At 35.9% G+C, this 20,374-nt stretch overlaps 2 protein-coding genes across 10 annotated transcripts in view; one reads left to right on the top strand and one right to left on the bottom strand.

The window, feature by feature from the left end:
• The window catches only part of CASK (calcium/calmodulin dependent serine protein kinase), a 234,217-nt gene that overhangs the window by 100,275 nt on the left and 113,568 nt on the right, over positions 1–20,374 (top strand). For all 9 annotated transcript variants that reach the window (XM_087756254.1, XM_087756258.1, XM_087756261.1 and 6 more), the window contains 2 exons: positions 5,165–5,242; positions 6,568–6,640. In XM_087756254.1, the coding sequence (XP_087612380.1) occupies positions 5,165–5,242; positions 6,568–6,640 (151 nt within the window). The remainder of the gene's footprint in view (positions 1–5,164; positions 5,243–6,567; positions 6,641–20,374) is intronic.
• Positions 14,534–17,326, bottom strand: GPR82 (G protein-coupled receptor 82). Its single transcript, XM_087758192.1, has 2 exons — positions 16,985–17,326; positions 14,534–15,772 (listed from the first exon to the last, which is right to left on the bottom strand). Exon 2 carries the CDS (start codon positions 15,738–15,740, stop codon positions 14,685–14,687), a length of 1,056 nt encoding a protein of 351 aa, XP_087614318.1. The 5' UTR covers positions 15,741–15,772; positions 16,985–17,326; the 3' UTR covers positions 14,534–14,684.

The raw sequence follows: 20,374 nt of genomic DNA on the forward strand, positions 1-20,374 counted from the left end.
TTCATTATTTTACTTAATCATGTTATTTTTAAATGCAGTAGTCCTTCATCTTTTATATGGCTTTACTGTACTTCTGTTCTTTCATAGTGGCATAATGCAGTATCTAGGATAAAAATAAGTCTTAAATGTTAACTTTTAAAAGTAAAATCAAAAGAAGCTGAAATCTGTGTTTTTCACACCAAAACAGGTTGCTGTGATTACTGAAAGAAAATAGTTTCAGATGCTTCTAGGTTTAACGTTTGGCCCAGACTTTCAAAATATCCAACAAAAGGAAAAACTTCCAAATTCATTTTGAAAAGCTTACAGTACACTTAGAGAAGTCATTAAATTAGAGATTCTGTCTGTCCCAGCTTCAGATGTTTAAAAATTACACTCTAAATCTGAGGCATCTCTGTATGTGCTGTTTTTTCCTGTGGACTGAAAGGGAGCCTAACATGACTAACTCTTAATTTTAAATGCTTTAAGATGACCAAATTCCACCAAGTATTAAATACTCCAATATCAAACTCTGTGATGTAAAGACAGATTTTTTTGACTTGATAAAACTCATGTTTACATTGTGTTTGTATTGGGGATTTTTTTGTTCTTGTTTCAATGTGTTATGCATCTTCAGTACATCGTAGCCTCATTACTTGTGGACACAAAGTTTAGGCAATTATCTGGTCTGGGTGTGGTGTTTCTCTTTTGTCCCTGTGAACTGTGAGCTATTGACTGATTACAGTCAAAGGAAGCAGTAGAGAATTTAAAGCTAATTTATGTTTGAGGAAAGAGATACCAGGTTTTCATCTTACGTTTGCTTAATATTTGTTGATTTCATTCATTTGATGGACAGGAATTAATAGGAAACGAGACTTCATTAGTTTTCATGCTTAAAGAGCAATCTTTGGGGGTTTCCTGTTGACAAGGCAAGACTTAGAAATCAGGATTTTTATCTTGGATGAAATTTTCTCTCTTTTCTAATAAGTAGCAAAATTTGGCAGAGCAAGAGAGAATTCAGAGCATTGAGACATTGATGCAGTGACATTTCAGCATTTATTGTAACTAATTATCACAGGCTATTAAGTTGCATTATTTTAGCAAAGCTTCAGAAGACCCACTTTTAAGCAAAATTAACTGGTATAAGTCAATATAAAATGTTAATGCATATACTTGTATTTTCAAGAGTTTGTATAAATATGAACTAATTCACACAGCATTGCTATAAAGTGAGTATTTTTGTATGGCCTCATGAAACTGGCTGACATATGGAGGTTTTAACATTAAATTGGAGTATGGATTAAAGATTTCAGGTTAGGTATAGAACTACTTTTATATTATCACCAAAACCAGTGCTTTTTAAGGATGCATATGTTCATTTGGTCGTGCTATTTAATAATCAGGTTGGACTATTGCTATGAAAACACTAGTAGAGAACTGTTTCCAAGCATATCTATTTAGAATTACTTACTCTTCCTAAGATCATCTTCTACACTGCAATTTAGGAATTGAGTATTACTCAGTGAAGTTTGTCCGTTGTTTGTGACTAAATGGAATGAGTCAGTTTATGAATAGCACTGAAATTCATCTCTTGGCTGCCAGCAAAATTATAAAAATGTCTCAAACTAAAGTACTGAAAAGCCTCTAAAGAGATGCTGAGAAGGTAAACTCAGGAACATCATTTAATTACCTGGAATGAGCTAAACCCTGGATGCATGGGCAATATATAGGAAATAAGAGTTTCTGTACTTTTTGGTCTTAATTTTCAGATTTCAAATTTTAAATTTCTACTATATAGAGCTTCAAGAAAAGTTACATACTGTATTTTTAAGTTAATTTATGACAGTTTATTTGTAGTAAGTGAAGATGGCAAGTATATAAAAAAACTGTCCAACTGAAGGAAAAAATGCCATTGTGCACAGACCTTTAATATACATGGTATGAAACTCAGTAAACTCAGTTATGAGCAATATGCCAAGTCTTTTTTTTTTTTAAGTAATAATTCAATTCCCTAAAGCAGTACTTCTCAAACTTTCTGATTCTTCATCAGTAAATTAAGTTGTAGGCCACATCTTATTAGGTCATCTGGAAATTGAAAGCTATCATACCCCAGTATTAAAATGTAGATCTCTTCTGGAGTATGCTGTATATTCTTCAGAGTGACTGTTAGCCTCAGAACATATATCTGCATTGAATATGACTCAGGAGTAAACTTTCTGGGCAGGTTGCAACTTATCAGCTTTGTGCAGAATACTAGAAAGATTTTTCAAGGTGCACAGTAGCACTGATCAGAGCTAGGGAAAGAAACATTTATCCAAAGGGCTGAGATCCAGGCACAGTTCTGCTAAAAACATGGAAAAATCAATAGTAGAATATGGAAAATTGAGGGACATAGTTTGTGCTGATACCCCAAACAATTCAGATGTGGTGGTGTTGTCTGTTAACTCCCTGTTCAGAGTTGCTTTCGCTGTCGCTTTCAGTGTAAGTACCATGAACTGTCCCCGTCGGTTTATGTAGCTTCCGTGAGTGCCCTCCACTGGTATCAGATGGTTCTGTCTCAGATTATGAGTGTGCTGTAATTTTACCAACTTTTTTTTCATCATCCACTTCTGTCTTCAGCATGTGTATCTCTTTGTGTTTATTTTAGTGGATTTCAACTTATCTTAAGTGTTGTTTTTTTTTTTTATTTTATTTTTATGGTTTCACATGCCTAATGCTGATAGTCCTTACAAAACCTTGAACTTCCATTTCATTGGTATCTCAAAACATTAATGCTCTTGCATCACATAAGCCCTTCAGTTTCTGCAAAGTCATCTTTTAAGTGGTTGTGATATTGCTGAGTTTTTAGTGTGTTAGTGTGCTGAATTCTCTGGGGTTTCTTATAACTGAGGCTGGCTCTTGCTTTTGCAGCCTCAGCTAGGTAAAATTCAATATCATTGGGGTGATATAAGCCCTATTTATACATGAAGAAAAATCTACTCTTAAAATAAGATTTTGCCTTGAAAAAGTAGTCAGTTGAAGTCAGAGATTAAAATACACCTGCTGCATATTTGTGCTTTTGAGATCACCAGAATTCATCTTAATGGAGTAAAACTTTCAAATGTTACTGCTCACAGTCTGTAGCCATTTTTAATATCAACATAATTTAAACTAATTGAAAAATCATTGCAAAAAAAAAAATCAAACTGCCACTTACTGTTACAAAATATAAATGAAAAATGCTGGTATGTGTAAGTAGGAGGTAGAAATACACGTTAATGACCATTCTGATTAGAAACACCTTGTTTAATAGAAAAGTTAGTGTAAAGGAATGACACTCTTGGCTCAATGTCTCAGCAACTATTGATACTGCTAAAAATCCCGAGTGCCTCTGGATCTTTATTCATCTGTAGTTTATACCGAGTGGAATTAGTCCCCTAAAGGGTTCTGCTGCTTCATGAGAATGACACCTCCTACTTTTTGGTAGTTAATCCTACATTTTGTATGTTCAACAGTGCTTGGTGTTGCTCAGGTTTCAGTTTTGTTTCCCATCTAGCTGAAATAAATTGTTGGGAGGAAGCATTGAAAGGGAGACTGACCTGAGGGTTTTCTTCCAGTGAGCCAGCTAAATCCAGATTTATGCTGTTCTCATTGAACCTGACCCCATTGCCACGATACAGTACTACGTATAGTGCAGCACAGTCTATTCTCTGCCTGAGTGATATTTAGCTATGTATACAGACTAGCTGTATGAAATTGAGCAAGACAGAAAAGCTACTGGGAAAAAAAAACTACAGAGGAATACATTGATGCAATCATGAGCAGTCTTGGTTTGGCAATATGGGTTTCCGATTTGTGGGGCTTATTAAATCCAAAGATGGTACCAGGTGCTAAAATAACTGGCCAGGAATTTTTTTTCCACCTAGTTAGATGAATGTGCATTTCTTTTGGTCAACAGTCCCTCTTATAGTTGTCAGTGCTCTATCCACATGATAGTGTATTTTGCATGGGGATACCTTTTGGATTTATTTGGGAATTAAAGCTTCTGCACATTGCTTTTGACTCCCTAAGCAGAAGGTTTGCATTGCAGGTGTGTAACAAAGCAAAAGTGATTGTATGCTGACATTCTGGATAGCTTACGAAAATGGCCCTGATAATGTTGGCTTTCTAGATACCTTGCAAATTCTGCTCTGCTCACCCCACCCCCTCACCCCACCCCCATCTTTGGTGGAGAGGAAAAAGAAAAGGTGTGAAGGCTGAAAATGGCATGTTACAATCAATATTTTTGCAAGTGCCTTGTTAAGCATGAATTATAATGTGTGATTTTTATTGTTCCCGTTAACTCTCGTTACTCTTTCCTCGCCCCATCAAGCAATGAACATTTTTAGATATAAATCTGCCTTAGGTTACTTACAGGAGAGAGAAAAGGAGGGCAGTTATACCACACCAAGCTGCTTTGGTTTTAGAGAAATGGTAGTCTAATTTTAGCCTGAGGACTATTAATATACATGCATCTAAAAGTGTTATACTACTCATTGTGGGAAGTTAGGTTATCAGAAAGACTACAGACAATTAGGGAGAAAAGGAACAAAGTATCAAGTATCAGAGCTAGTGATGTAGTACATGTGCTGTCACTGTTTTCAGGTGCTTTCAGTGAGGCTGTGAGGTGTAAAATATTTTCTTGGCTCCTTAATTATCCTTATGAGAATGCTAACTGGAAAGACTACACTACATTTCTAGAGTATTTTTTAAAGTCTTCATTTAAAATTCAGTTTGAGTAAGCTTTTTGTATAACTACAGTCTTTATTATAGACTTGCACTTGTAATGCTTTTAAGAACACACTTAACAATATCATGTATTAATTGTTAACTTGCAGAGCCTTCTTGTACAGGGCACTGACTTTCAGCTGTCTTGCACACTAGGTTCAATGATCAGTTTAAGCAATAGAAGAAATGTTTGGTTTTGCTAATGTTTTGAGAGAACTGTTATATGACCTGGGGGGCATGAAACAGTTAACCTGTGGCAAGCCATATTCTATTAGATTACCTATTAAATGCTGGTTTAGTTAGTAATTCATTGTACATGTGTCCAGAGTATTTTATGTAGGATTTATATAAGTGGAGTAAATAGATTTTTTTTTTTTGGAGCATTTTTATGTAATTGATTGTAGTTATCTGTCTTAAGCATTTTTCCCTTTTTTGCCTGCAGTATGGATGGAGCAGATCTGTGTTTTGAAATTGTGAAGAGAGCAGATGCTGGATTTGTGTACAGTGAGGCTGTAGCCAGGTAGGTATTACAATTTTAATTAATCCCACAGGATAAATGGAAAAGAATGGAATATACTGTTGTATAATCTGATAGCTAAAAGTTGGAATACTATAAATACTCCTGTTTCCACAGTCTGAATGTTTATTACAATAATTAGCATACTAAAAGTAGAATTTTGGAGCATTTTGTCATTTGCTACTTGTATATTTGGATGGAATTATTGAATAAAATAGTATTTCACATCCAATACTTCATTCTCTGTGTTTGCTTTTTGTGGATCTCTCATATGATGGCATTAGGTGACTTGCCTGACAGGTGTGAGTTTTATTGGTCCTGCTAGATGGAGTAGTCTGTCTTTTCTCTCTCTCTCTCTCTCTCTCTCTCTCTCTTTCTCTCTTTCTTTTCACTTTATTTATGGTCACTTCAACTTTTCACTTACAAGCTAAACAAAAATCAAAAACTCTATATAATTGCAGAAGGACAACAAACCCAATGTCCTAGTGGCATGATAATTGAGCTCAGAGCCCATGAGATTCTTTGTTTGCTTTTCTTGACACTGCAGATTTTTTACCACCACAGAAGCCAGGTTGGAAGAGACATCAAGAGGTCTCTACTTCAACCTCCTGCTCAAGGCAGGGTCAACATTGCATTTGGATCATGTTGCTCAAGGCGTTGTCCGGTGGGGTCTAGAAAACCTCCAAGGATGGAGATTCCACAGCCTCCCTGGGCAACTTGATCCAGTGCATAATTACGTTCCTAGGGAAAAATGTTTCCCTATAACCAGCTGGAACCTCCAGAGGACAAGGATTGCCTCCTTTAGCCCACTAGTAATGCTCTGTGTGATGCAGCACAAGATGCTGTTGGCTTTCTTGGCTTTCTAGTGCGATCAGTAATCTGTTAGGGGATACTTTGGACAGAGGGGAGAGAAAAGTTAGTCTTCAGTATGCACCAAGGAAGCTAAGATCTTGGTTCTATCCCTTTCTAGATAAATCAGGCACTGATACTCACTTTTTTCTTTTCTGTGTTTTGTTATACAAAAACCTGAAGGCTCCTGAATTCCTTGTTATATGAAGCAGAATTACTGAATATTTAAACCCTTTACAAAATGGAAAATGCAGATTTTTCTATTCTAGTTTTCCTTGGCTTCAATGAGAATAATCCTCAAACTTTAGATTTTGTTATTCATTATTATAAACACAAAGTCCATTCTGCTGAACTCTGTATATTTAAGGTTAAGTTGGTTGATTAGTTTTATATAGTTTGACTCTTAAAACTTAGTTTGTTATATGTGTATAGTAATTTTTCCTGCAGGTTTGTCATGTTAGATGTCTTTGTTTTTTCAGTCATTACATGAGGCAGATACTGGAAGCTCTACGTTACTGTCATGATAATAATATAATTCACAGGGATGTGAAGGTAAGGGATTTTAAGTCTCTTTTTTTTTTCTTCACCACAATAATACAAACTACTGAATTTTGATTTCTGTAATTTAGAGGAAGGGGGAAGCTGTAGAAAAGGAAGCTATATTTGCTGAATGTGTGTTTACTCTTACTGTATCATGTAAGATTAAAGCCCATCTCTAATTCTATCAGTATAGAACATTTAGGAGGTCTTTATTCACAGATTACATATGCATTTGATTGCAACTTACTTTGAAAGTCAGTTTAATTTCTAGTTTTTTAATATTCATATGAAATCTGCTTGCATTTCTTTTCTTGTGAGGAAAATGTGTATATAAATTAATTGCATAAATTAAACTGGAATTGGTAGATTAATGGCATCGTTTTGATAGCATAATAACAGTCTTTGTCCAAACTAAGATTTCAGAGAGATGCACATGCTTAAATGCTACAGTATTGGTAGTATTATCTACTTTTTGCAAGCAGTCTTAAACATGTATTATTATGAAAACTTCTCTAATACAAACAAGTTTGGGAGGAGAAATATAGTGTTTAAGAAGAGTGTATGTACATGCTGGTGTTGGTCTGGTGAATTTTATACTATTTCTATGGATATTTATGGAACTAGTTTATCCCAAAGTACTCTAATATAAGTATTTGGGAGTTTTGACCTAAGTGGGTTTGACTCCCTTCAGTTTGAACATACATATTCTTTGTTAATGTCATTGTCTAAGATAGTTATTCCCACTTGTCTTCTCTAAGAGTTTGCTTTTATCCAAAGTGAGTCAAGCACTATAGGAATTAATGAAAATTCTAACGAGCTCTGATGGTGCAGTTTGAGAAGGGAATCTTGGGGTTCCGTGAATAGAGAAGATTGAGAGAGGGTAAGCTGTGCTTCAAACTCCTATAGGTGATCTGTGAGGGAAGAGAGTACGGACTGGTGATTTTCATTTAAGGAGTCATTTGGTCTTGCGTACACAGGCATTGCAGACCTTTCCCAATCTCTTTTTCCTTTCCTTCTAAAATCAAGAAAATTATTCTGTGTAATAGGCTTTTTTTTTAAGTTTGATATTTTAAAAGTAATTTCTTACAGCAAATTCTAAAGATGGCCTCTTAATTGCTGGTAGAATGTCTCATCTTGTTCTGTCTTGAAGGTTCTAGATTCTTTTAATTGTTCATTTTTGGTACCACATGAGCATTTCAGAATTAACATCATCTTTACTTTGCTGTGTCTTCCTGAAAGCTGCATCAGTTTTTGTTGGGCCATGTTCTTGAATGAAAACAAATTTCAGTTGCAAGGGCATCTGAGAGAGGCCCATTTTACTGAGTGTAAAATAGGAATTTATTTTGCAGCTTATCCAGACTCTGAAAACCTTAAAATCACTGTTTTTATTAAATACTATCCTTAGAAATAAACTTGTTCGATTACATGAGTGAGTAAGAATTTTTAATGTATCGGTCTAAAGTAGTGTAAACCAACAGACAGTGTTTCATCGTGGCAAAAGCAGTGCAGAAATACAACTATAGCGTTTGGGTGTAGAACATATTAAGCTAACTGCAATATCCCAGCTCTAGATGTCACTGTAGACATTGTTTTGAAAGGAAGTAGGCTAAATGACCAATTTCCAAATTATCTGGATAGATGAAAGTGAATTAATAAAAATCTGTAAGGTTGATATAGTCATATTACATTTTTTCCCTCTTAAGCTTTCTGTGAATGTTATTTTGAATAGCAGAATGTTTGATCGTTATCTGATGCACAGGAAAATTTCCACCTTATAGTCCCTGTAAGAATTAGGTGGTTTTTAGCCACTTTTGTGCTCCCTAAGCTCTCGACTGATTAGGAAGAGTTACAGGAATACATCAGTTTGCTGTAGTCTGGTGCCAAGAACTTCACCTGATTTGTGTAAGTGACAAGATCTACCAAAGCTTCTGGAGCACTACGATTGCAGCTTATGATAAATTCCTGTATGCTCCAGAATCGCCTCTGATGACAGAATCAAAACATGAAAACTTTCACAAGATGGCCTGTAGTTGTCTTAATTTCCTTCACTGCTCTGTGAGACCAGACATTTCTTGAGCCTCTGTATATCATTTGACCCCCTTCAACATTGCTTAAAGGCTTTGTAATCAGTGACAATTGCACCTTTGCTTCACCTTCGGTTAATGTGATCCTGCATTTATTCACTGCTTGGAAGCTGAATTGTATAAGGGAAGTAGAAAATGCTAATGCAGGAAGGTGGAAAACTCCAGATAGCTATGCATAAGAAATGTGAATGTCAAGAACTTTTTCCCCTTACCACAACATTCATTCCTATTCTGCCAACCTAGTGATATAGGACTCAGCCATTCCTTTTATTCTTTCACAGCCTTGCTGTGTCAGAAATACCCAGAAGATGACTACCCAAAGTAGCAACATTGAAATGGGGTCTTTTCCAATATAGAATGTTATTACAGAGTAGTTCATACACAGAATTATCTTTTTGTAAGAGAACAAAAAAATGAAATGGGAGTAATGTGGGTCTGAAATGAGATGCTTGTCTTTTTCCATAAAACCCTTGCTAGAGTTTGAGCACCATTTGTCACTGAAGTCAGCCACTTTCTCATGAGTTGTCAGTATTAGAAAATAATGAAATTATTTTGTTAATATAGTCATTACAAAGTGATGAGTGGGAGAAGACCTTTAAAACAGGACAAAGAAATAGGAGAAAAATGGCTTATCTCTTTCTTCCAAATCTCCACTTCACCATTTTCTGTCCTGCAAAATAGTGTTTTCTCTTACTTCACCTTCAGGAACAAGAAAGTAACAAATTGGGTTAACTCTGCATTAAAGTGGTTTTTCTCTTAACATAAATAAAACTGAAGATAGTTCCCTTGTATATGAAAACACATTTATTATGGGCAATAATGCATGCCTCAAGATTTAATGGAACCAAAAACAAGTAACTAAAATGTGCTTATAGCTGTAATCTTTCTTCAAGAAAGTGAAAATTAATAATATGCCTCTGCAGCTCTTAACTGTGAAGGTTACCACTGATCATTGAACTTACCTTAAGTTCTGTGCTGTAGAATTATTTTAATAATTATGATTTTAAAAGCTGGAAGTGGTGGTTTTGTTATAAATAGTTGAACTTTAATATTTCCAGTCCGTATGGCAGCTAATGTGGTGTAGAGTACCTGAAGCAGCATTGTGCATTTCATATTTGGTCAGCATTCGATATTTTGAGTTGTTATATTCTCAGCGTGTGGGAAAAATTGCTTTATCTTGTCTTGATAGTTTCACTGAGTTACCTGTTAGAGGATAGACTAACATGGATCTTAGTAGAAGACTTTTGTGCTAGTTACTGAAAGTAGAATGGGATTCAGCTCAAGAAATAGACTGTTTAAGCATTGTATAAGTTATGAAGCAGGATAGTGTTCTATAAAAAGTGCGTTTTGTCAGTGTTCATTGCAGATTTTTTCACCTGTTCATTTTTGCCATAACTTCAACGGAATGTTCTTTTATCAGTAAAACATGAAGAGGTTTTACAATCTTCAGTTAGCCTATATTGTGATGCTTATGTAGCATTTTATATAGTTGCTGAAATCTTGTTATAAAAATACCTTTAATATAACTGATACAAGAGTAATTTAATCACATCAAGAGCTGTAGTTGCTGGGGTTTTATCCTTACTTCACTCCAAATACTCCAACTTTGTTCTATGATTTCCATCTAGTTTGAGTGCTTCTATGTTTCTGTGATCAGTAAAATGATTGGTGTGCAACTGGAGTCAGGGCAAGCTTGTTGGCTAAATGCAGACATCCAAACTTTTTATTATAGGTTTATCTCAGTAGGTATGAATGCTTGTTTCCAACATGTGATCATCTAAACAGATAAAACTGCTAAAGCAAAAATACACAGATTCTGCCTTCTCTGCTGTTAAGATTCAGTTCAATATTTCTGTGACTGGTAGCAAAAACACTTGTTACAGAGAGCAGGACTAAGTGTTATGCACTGTGTTTGTGTCATATACAAATCTCACTTGGTCCAGGTGACTCGGGTTTTGATCTGAGAATAAATTTGCATGTTGATTTATGTGCTATACGGAACTTAGTTAACCATATGAATTCTGAGAGCACACTGAGTTACCACTTCTGTCTTTCGTTGCCTAAACTACTTGTAGTTAGGCACTTCACATTTTGCCAGTAGAGTTCAAGACTCTCATACTTATGCTTTTAGGTATATCTAGAAAATGAGTAAGGCTTGTACATATGTGTTTGTGTATGTTTATGTAAGTGTATATTCAACTATATAAAAAACAACTGGAGTAGAAGCTGTTCTTTAAGACCATCTTCTCTTTCTAATCTTTGAATACCCAAAACAAGAAATCTGTAGCATGTTACTTTCATTCTACTCTTTTCACTTTGGCATGGAAGCTGATTTATGCTTTTTGGGGACAGTCAGTAATAACTGATGCTTTTTTTATATTTTCTAGAAATGATTAGATCCTTGAGATCCAGTAGCAACTGCTTTGTGAGGATTTTGTTATATATTAAATTGTTAAAAGGTTGTTAAGGCTGCAAAATCAACAGCAGAGGTAGAATTAAGGTGTCCTATCTGGCCACGTTTTTCTGAGGAGCACTTCCTCATTCAATGCAGAAGTTGAGAGGTTCCAAGAATAAAGCTTTCAGTATTTTTTCCTCTATGTTGCTTCAGGTGGTACTTTTTTCCCCCCATTTATGTCCACTCCTGTACATATGCTTCCTATCTCAGAGTCCCCATTTTTTGTTTTGTCCTGCCCTTTTCCTAGTGTACTGTTAGCTGGCTCGGGGTGTTCAGAAGCAGTTTTGCTGAGAAGTATATTTATGCTGCTTGGCCTGCTTAAAGCTCAACGTCTACATGCTTTCTGATCAGGAAGTTTATATATTCCAGTCATTTGCCCAGCCAGTCAGAAAACATGTATCTTCTGATCAATGACCTGGCCACCCGTGCAGCGCATTTGAACCGGTTAACCAGAAAGTAGACAGACACTTGCAGTCTTTTAAACTGCTTTGCAAACCATGTGCCATGCATATTTGCCGTAGGATTTTGTGTCCCCTGTTACGGAAATGAATTATTTTATTTTTTTATTATACAACTCACAAGTCACCTGCTAACTTCGTAGTTGGCACCAGGATGTCTAAGCAGTGCAATAAGTTTAGTGCATGAGCTGTGTTTTGCTGAAGTATTTCTCTCTCTTCCTCATGCCTTTCTGTTTTGGAGGATTTTTCCTCCATGAACTTTTCTGTCAAATGCTAGACCGACGTATTACCAATTTGTAGTTTCTCAAATTGCCTATACTGCACAAAAGCTTTTCCACTATTTAAAACAAGAAAAGCTTCGATGCAATTCAAAAATTTAAAGGAGACATCATCTTGAACAGACTACATAGGAAAAAAGTAAAGTATATATTATTTTTTTGGTACTATGTAGAAATGGTGGAATGGGATCTTGCTAAGAGTCTATCACAAAGTTATATTTGATTAGTAGTTCCCAAAGTTTCATCCGTTTTCTTGCCTTTTTGATAAATGCAGCACTGGGGAACAAGTGGTTGTGACTAGAAAAGTAGAGAAAGAATGACTTAAGTCTATGTTACCATCAAAAACTCTGTATTAAGAAAAACATCCACAGGCAGGCTCTCTGCTGAGATATCCTAACAACTGCATACCCTATAAAATGTATTTAAGGAAGGACAGAAGTAGTAGCTTCTCAGTTTGGGCCTGTGCAAATTATGAGAACGCATTGGTAGTAAACAGCTTTGCTCAGCCGGACTTACAGCTACTGATCTGAAACTAGTCATCTAAGCAGCACTGTGCTGTCCGGAGGACTTAAACTGCTCAGTTCAGTCCTGCTGTAGGTACTTGGCCATTGGTTGTGTTGTGCAGTTGAACACCCACCCGCACAAACCAGCTGCCCATGGTCAAGGACTGTGTTCGCAGAGCAACTTTCCTACAACGCTTTGTAGAATGAGGCCCTGAAGCTGCTCACTTAAGGTTTTTCCATAAGTCATATGCTAAACGTGACATGGGAATCCTCTGAAAGGAGCAATCGCTAAATTCTGTTATCACAGATAACATTGTATGTTACCTGTGATTTTCTGTCTTTTTCACTTGCATCTTTATTTAACTTCTGTGGAACACGAAGCAGCTGTCAGATGATATGAATTCTTGGGGTCCCTCCTAGAGAAGACCTAATATTTTCTGTCTGCTGGCACGTGGATCGGTTTAGTGTACCTGTCATGGAACTCAGTAGTAGGGTTGGGAAGACAGAATTTCTCACTGCATTTTATTGTGATGTTTTGGGTGAGTGATAGGATTTCTCAGGATACATAGTATTTTATAGCAATTTTTACACTCAGTAAACTCCTCTTGATCTCAGTGGCAGAGAAGATGTACAAGGGAATAGACCACTATGTAATCTTAAGTGTCTTCTATGGAAATTATTCAAAGTAATTGAAATCCCTACTTAAGTCATCATGGTATTGTAACTTTACAGTTTAAAAAAAAGAAAGAAAGAAAAAAAAAACCACAAAACCTCCTGTTTTACACTGCTCTCATGCTGTTAGTGATTATTAAATGTTTATAATGGAATATATTTTGTATGCCAGTAAATAATAAGCATTTATGCCTTCCTAATTAAACCATAGAATTTATCTCACAAGATTAGACTAGGAGTATGGAAATTCCAGTGATTTGTTTTGCTGTTTCGTTTTGGTTTTGTTTTTTGTTTGTTTGGGTTTTTTAATCCTGAGTAGTACTGGAGGTTAGAAATAACTGCGTGTATGCATTTCATCCTTTTTTTCTTCACTTAATATTATTGTACATTCAGATATGTTGCAATTTTGTAGATCTTTTGTGCTTTATGCACTCTTCTATATATGGTCTGGATTTAAACATTGTTGTGAAGGAGGTGTCTTCCGGAGCAGCATGTGTTAATCCACGTTTGAAGGGGAATAAGTATGTAGCACTTTTGGGTGAGTACACAAAGGCTGTGTACCAATAAGGAAGCCACTGCCTCAGCTGTTGAACGTGACTGCCGTGGGTGGCTAAGACTGCAAGAAAACTGTTTCCTGACCAAGCTATAGAGCACGTTATAAAACCCATTCTTCCTTAACACTAAGTAAAATCCTAGGCCACCAGAGTTTCTCTTCGTCTGTGGAAACATCATCCCTGAAGGTTATCCGTCATCATCAAAACTTTCTCTTCAGAGTCACCCTCTTGCAGATGTAATTTCAGTAACACTGTGGCCATGACAGGAGATGTCAGAGCAGGGTGATAAATTAGTTAAATCTGAGATTTCTGCTATTTTAGTACAAAGCTGTAGTAAAGCTTTTTCTGTGAAGGCTAGAATTAAAAAAGTGCATGATTTCTTAACACAGTTTTTTACTAGCTAAACCCTAATGTGCTGGACATAGCTAAAGTAGATAACAGCATTTTTCAGTAACTTAGGAATAAGATGTCATCAAGAACTTTATGTACTAAAGAGTTCTAGTATCTCATGATGCATTACCCATTAAAAAAAAAGGAATGAACCTTCTACCCAAATATTCCTGAACAAAAAATATGTGTTAATCTTGAACGTGTTTTATAGCTCTCTGTGCCTGCTTCCTTAAGCCTTTGATACGTGGTTCAGCCATTCCAGAGAAAATATCTGTGCTTTCTTCAGCCTTTTTTATAAAGGAGACCTATGCCCAAAACCTGGGACTCTTTTACTGATGATAAAAGAGAACTGGGTCCTCAACTTCAGCCTAGTTTCTTCCTTCTTCCTTGATTATTTACATAGAAAACACTGTCCATAGTTCAAACATAAAATGCCTTTTGCATTGCATGGATAAAGGGGTATTACACAGTTCAATGTATCAATCACTTGGATTCATTTGGATATACACATCAGATTTATTATGGCTAATGTTGATGTAGCAAGCAAGATCATTTGAAAAAAAATACAAATAGTATGTTATAATTTTATTTAAATATTTACCATTTCATATCAAAGTCTGGTTTTAGGTAGTTAAAATGAGTTTATTGTTCCTTGTATTCTACTAAAATCTTTCCGTATTCCTTTGCATTTCGGGAGTCTTTTCCATGAAAATATCAGCTTTACATTTGTGGTGTTCTGGTGTGGATTTTGTAAACAGGCCATACAGACTTTTCTTAAATGTTTTATCTAGCAGAAGGATTATAACTGGATCTAAACTACTTTTAGAAGCAGCAACACAAGTAAGGAAATTTTTAATTTCTACTAGATAGTTTAACCTTGGGCAGTCATTATTTGTAAGCAGTACATAAAAAATTGGCCTAAAAATATGATATGGAAGAAAGCAGACAGTTAATATCATCTGGATGACAAGAATGTTTCTTTTCACTTTTCTGTAAATGAGATGTTTTTCTCCAATACAGGTGTTCTTTTGTATTTTACTCAGATGTCTGGTAAGAGAATAGTATGACAACAAAACCGTCATAAAAGATAGAAAAAAACATGCAGTGGCAAAAGAAGCTGCAACCATTGCGGTAAATTCACCAGCTTCTACCCTCACATTGTAGCATCTGTGAAATTCTTCCACAGCCTTTGTCTGGACATTATATGTTATAGCTATTACCGTTATGCAGAGCACAGTAAGCCATATAATGATGCAGAAATATTTAGCAAATTTTGGCTGACGAACCTTTTCAAGTACACATCTGTAAAAGTTTTCATTAACTGCTTGAGAGTATTGTGTGTCACTATTTTTCTTCAGTGTTGCATACTGACTTAGAGCAGTTGAACATAAAATTGTAATAGTAACATACATACTGACATGCATAATGAGAGTCCCAAGGTGATTTGTTATCCTACATGCTACAGAGTCATAGGTCCATTGGTACCCTCTTGCAAAATACACAGCCAGAAAAGGCATAGTGCTACATACGAGTAAATTTGCAGTGACAAGGTTTACCAGGTAAATGTATTGTGTTCTTTTTGTGGGTGCTTGCCTTGAAAGTATCCAGGCAGTGAGAATATTTCCAAAACTTCCAACAGGAAATAGGGAAGAGTAGATGACTGGTAGAGCTACAGTAGTAGCTAACGATGGCTGAAGAAGACATGTTGAATTTCTCATTTACGCCAGTATTTCTTGAATGAATGGTCGAGCTGAAACACAATTAAAAGAATTATTCTTCTGTAATGTGCATCTCTCATTTTTTGCTCTTAGTTTAACTGTTCCTTTTTCTCCCCTACTTTTCAGTGTTACTAACTGCTGTTTGTCCTGTGGGGTTATCATCTTAAGTTTGCATGAGGTTGCTGTTTGGGTGTTCTCTTCCACTGAGATTTTGTGAAGAAAAGTTGGCTGATGTTAAACCCCCAAAGATTTTAGGTGCATAGAATCAAATAAAATAAATGAGGAAACAGAAGGTTCAAGCTAGGGTCTGACAATAACTTGTGTGGTCTTGGTTTCTTAATCTTCTGGAACATTTGTAACCTACTTTGGAGACCACTTCTAGACTACTTTAAGTTAAATAAGCAAAACAAGTGCAAAGTATTACTTTAATTGCAGAAATGCAGAGGAGTATCCTGTACCTTCATTTAAGTACAAATTAAACCGTGCATGATGCAGGAATCTGGCTAGATGCATTTATTTTGTGCTGATGTCTGTATCTAATGTTACTTTCTTCAGAGCTCTAGTCTTAGATGTGCATTTTGCATAAACAATTCAGTCTGTATTTTTAAACATACGAAATGGCTGTTGAAAACTGCAGTATATTTTTTTTTTCCAAGTTCAGTTTTTAATCTTTCCTCAATTTCCAGACTGTAAATAAGAAATCAAAGCTTTATACAATGACTGCATGTAAAAACTGGCATTTCAGCTTACTAACCTGTAGTGAAGAGACTTCTTTTCTTGTATGGATGCTATTTTAGTGAAGTGTGTCTTAGTTAGCTTTTTTCCCCCATATAAAAGCATATGGAAAAAATTAACAGATTTCAGTCTTACAAACTGATAATAATTATTTTTTTAAACAGCAAATGACCTCGGATACCAAAGAGGATTCTGTGTAGCTATGATAAAAAGCCCAGACACCAAGTTGATTAGATAACAAAAAGTTGTAAAAGTCATATTTAAAAATTATACTGTAGGCAGTGTTTGACAACTTGCAAATTACAATAACTTTTATAGATGTTGCCTTTTAGTGTACCCTAAAGCCCCATATGGATTGTTGAAACAAAATGTATTAAATTCTTTTATTACGATGAGTTAAATTCACAAAGTAATTGTTGAATTCAGTCATTTAGAAGTCTAATCACCATTTTTGTGTCAATGCCCAAATTTTGTCAGGTGAAACAACGAAATAGTATTTTTAAGCTTACCTGTGCAAGCTGCAGGCGCCTTCCTTTGCAGAGAGGAAATTTTTCTGTCTGATGTCCTTTTTATTTCCACTGCTGCAATGAAAAGGATGATATTTGAATCTGGAAATTACAGTTAACAATATCTCTCTGACATAAGTAGGTTTTCAGCATGTACGCTTTTCTTTCACAGTGTCAAAAAGCGGCTAGGCATTTGAAGTTCAGACAAGATGATGCTGTCTGTGCAAAAAAGACTTTGAAATTAGGTCAGGATGCAGCTCCATTAGACAAATTTTAAAAAATGAGATAGTGTGGAATAGTGATTGTAACAGTCCTTTGGTCATGTAGGTATGGCACAGAAACACCTTACAATCCTTTATATAGTGTTTTCCTCTTTCTGGAGGGTGGAGGGATTGTAACTGTCATTCTCCTTAGGACTGCCCACTTTCCAGAACGGGGAAAAAAAAAAAAAAAGTTCTATTTCATGCATGAAAACTTGTATTTTCAATGACATTTAACTGTTCTTCAGCTCCAAGAGCTGTCACAAAGCTGACTATTCCTGAAGCTCACATGCAACAATACTGTATCCATGTCTGTCCTCATATGAGTGACCAAGAAAACACATCGCCTATGCCTAGTCAGGTGATGGATGGTGTTGAAGCAGTTTACAGCTGATGCGTTCTAGGCATCAGTTGGGGAAAACTGACCCTGTGTCCAAGAAATACGGTATTTTGTACAAATCATCCAGAAGTGGGCACAGGACAGTTTCCTTCCTCCGCAGGAAAGGTTTGATCGCAGATCAGTCAAACTCTGTTTAGCTCTGCAGAGCTTGAAACCTTTAAATTTCTTTGTCTGATACGTCTGTGGTTGTCAGATACGGCTTCTCAACAGCTGTAAATAAGTTCCTTTTTGAGAACAGAGGAGATACCAAAATTGCGGAAGTTTTTATATGGTAAGGTTCTTGTTTTGTTAGTTTTGCTTTATGTTTAAACATACACTGTGAGAATCCACCTCAGTGATCTACTATCAATTTTATTGTTCAGTCTCATTATTAATTTTTTTCTTTTTTTTTTACTAAAATGATGGACATGTATGCTGGCCTCCTATTTAGACTACATAGTTGATCTCATTTAAGATTAAATTTAAGTGAGGGAAACTTGCTATGGAGTATTAGTAATTAGTTTCTAATGCTGTAATTAGTTTTCATGTACCTTTAATTCTTATTCCTGTTAGTTATACCTTCTTCTTTTATTTTTTCCCCTTTTGAATGTATAGCTATATTAAATTTGTTCTAACAGAAAGAGTCTTGTATTAATTAAATATTTAATAGTCTCTTATGTAGTCTTAGAAGTCCTTGTTACTGTGGTGTTCCATCCAGGTTTAGACACAAGAATGCATATCCTGAAAATTTGTTAAGAGGAGACATGCCAAAAAATGGTGTGAGCAATTCCAGTTAGCGGGGGGTGGGGGGTGTTAATTATTATTATTCAGTTGGTTATTAAGTGTAGCCTGTAGTGTTTATAATTCAATAACCATAACTCTTGCTGCAGGAAGAGATAATGCTACATTTTTTTCTGAATTATTGTATGATAATAGATTATTATATTGAATTACAGTCTATCAGACTTCATTTTGGAACTGATTAGTGAGATGAGTAACAAAGGAATAGGATATTGTAAGTTTTTTTTAAAAAAAAAAAAAAAAAAAAAACACAACACAAAAAACCAACCCCAGAAATACAGTTACAGTTGGTTCTAAGCTGTAGTAGGCACCTTCATTATTCTTTTAGTGGACTATTTCCATTCACCTAGCATATATGGCATATTTTATCTAAAATAAATGTGATGATATTCAAATGGTACAAGTGCATCTTTTACGCGATTCACTCAAGTTCTTCATAATGACCTTCATGTGCATTCTTCACCTCAATTATTTATATTTTCTGTACCCTTAAACCATGAAACCATGATCACTTTCTAATTTATACATGTTACTGGAGTTTATATGCCAGTAAGCGGCATATGTTGCATTTTGCCATTGTATGCAGAGAACTTGTTTTGTGGCCGAAAAGCACAAAACCAGGGAAATTCCCAGTGGTGAAAGATATTTCAGTCAGCCATTTCTAACCCATAGCTAGCACCTTATGTAATATAATCGTACATGACGGCGTAATCCACTTGCAGGCTGCCTGGCCGCTTCCTCTCTCCTCCCCCTGCTTGAGATGATAGCAGGCAGCCCAGTCAACCTCATATCTCCTTGTGCCTGTCACAAACCAAATGAAGAACTGGGCTGTTCCTGCTCTACAACACAGTATATAATGTGTTGGCAACAGTTGCTCCTTGTAGGATGGAAGAAGGCAGCAGCTCACTTACCTCTGGCTCCTGCAGCAGGCCTGGCTCTCTCTATGCTGTGGAGGGCTCAAGAGATGCACTCAGTCTCTGCATTCTGAAGGATGGAAGGCAACTGCTGAAGATAGGGCACAAAAAAGTGTATGACCCTGGTTATGGCTACTATGAATGCTGAGGATGAATCTTACTGAATAAATGTGTAGCGTGCACCAAACATGCAGCAGCCTTTAACTTGAGATTTACTTTCATGTACTTGGAATTTGATCTACTGTATGGCATTTAATACCAAGATAAGTCTCTGAGAGATGCACTGGCTACTACACAAGGGCAATCCATATTTTCTTTCAAAAAAAAATAAAAATTCACCAAGTAGCTTGCCTAGAACTTTAATTTTTGGTGCTTAGTTTTTTCGGGGTTTTTTTGTTGTTTGTTTGTTTGTTTTTTCCCTTAAATATTAAAATTGGAAGGTTTTTTGACTGCATAAACTCTTAAGCCAGATGCACTACACAACAACCATTTTCAGTTGGACATCTGTATCAGGAGAATTGTTGCAGAGCACCATGGTTCCCCTCTGCCTGCTGGTCAGCTTTCTGTGCAGGGGTGACCCAGTGTGTGCGCAGCTCTTCTCCTGACTTGATATAATGAGGATTTTAGCTATAGTCAGTATATGTATTTAATATTGTAAGAAGTGCTCATCAAAGCAAAATCATCTAAGCTCATGTTTAAATCTACGTTAGTTGAGTCAAGCACTATGCTGAATCAGTGAAGGTAAAATATTTGGCAGGTTTGAGCTAGGTCTGTGTTTGCTGTTCACTAATGATTTATTTTCACCAGTTTTAGAACTGCCCTTGTGGTTCAGCAAAATAGACCCAGAATGAAAGTTCTTCTGTTGTTTGATGAATCACAAGTATATGCAGTATAACTCTGTGGCATCCTTAGGGGTCATAAAATATGCAAAGTTAAGTGGTTCACAGGCTCCAGATAGTTGTTTTACATAGACAAAACACAAGCCAAACAATGTCTTCTAGGCAGGAAAACTTAGCTTGAAGTTGACAGTAGTAACAAA

Source organism: Nipponia nippon, unplaced genomic scaffold, assembly GCF_047370975.1.
Source record: "Nipponia nippon isolate SJK-2023a ecotype South Korea unplaced genomic scaffold, ASM4737097v1 scaffold_2, whole genome shotgun sequence".
Classification (NCBI taxonomy): Eukaryota; Metazoa; Chordata; class Aves; order Pelecaniformes; family Threskiornithidae; genus Nipponia; species Nipponia nippon.

Coding starts and splice junctions, on each gene's coding strand:
- GPR82 (XM_087758192.1), bottom strand. CDS start 15,740: ATGAGAAATTCAACATGTCTTCTTCAGCCATCGTTAGCTACTACTGTA.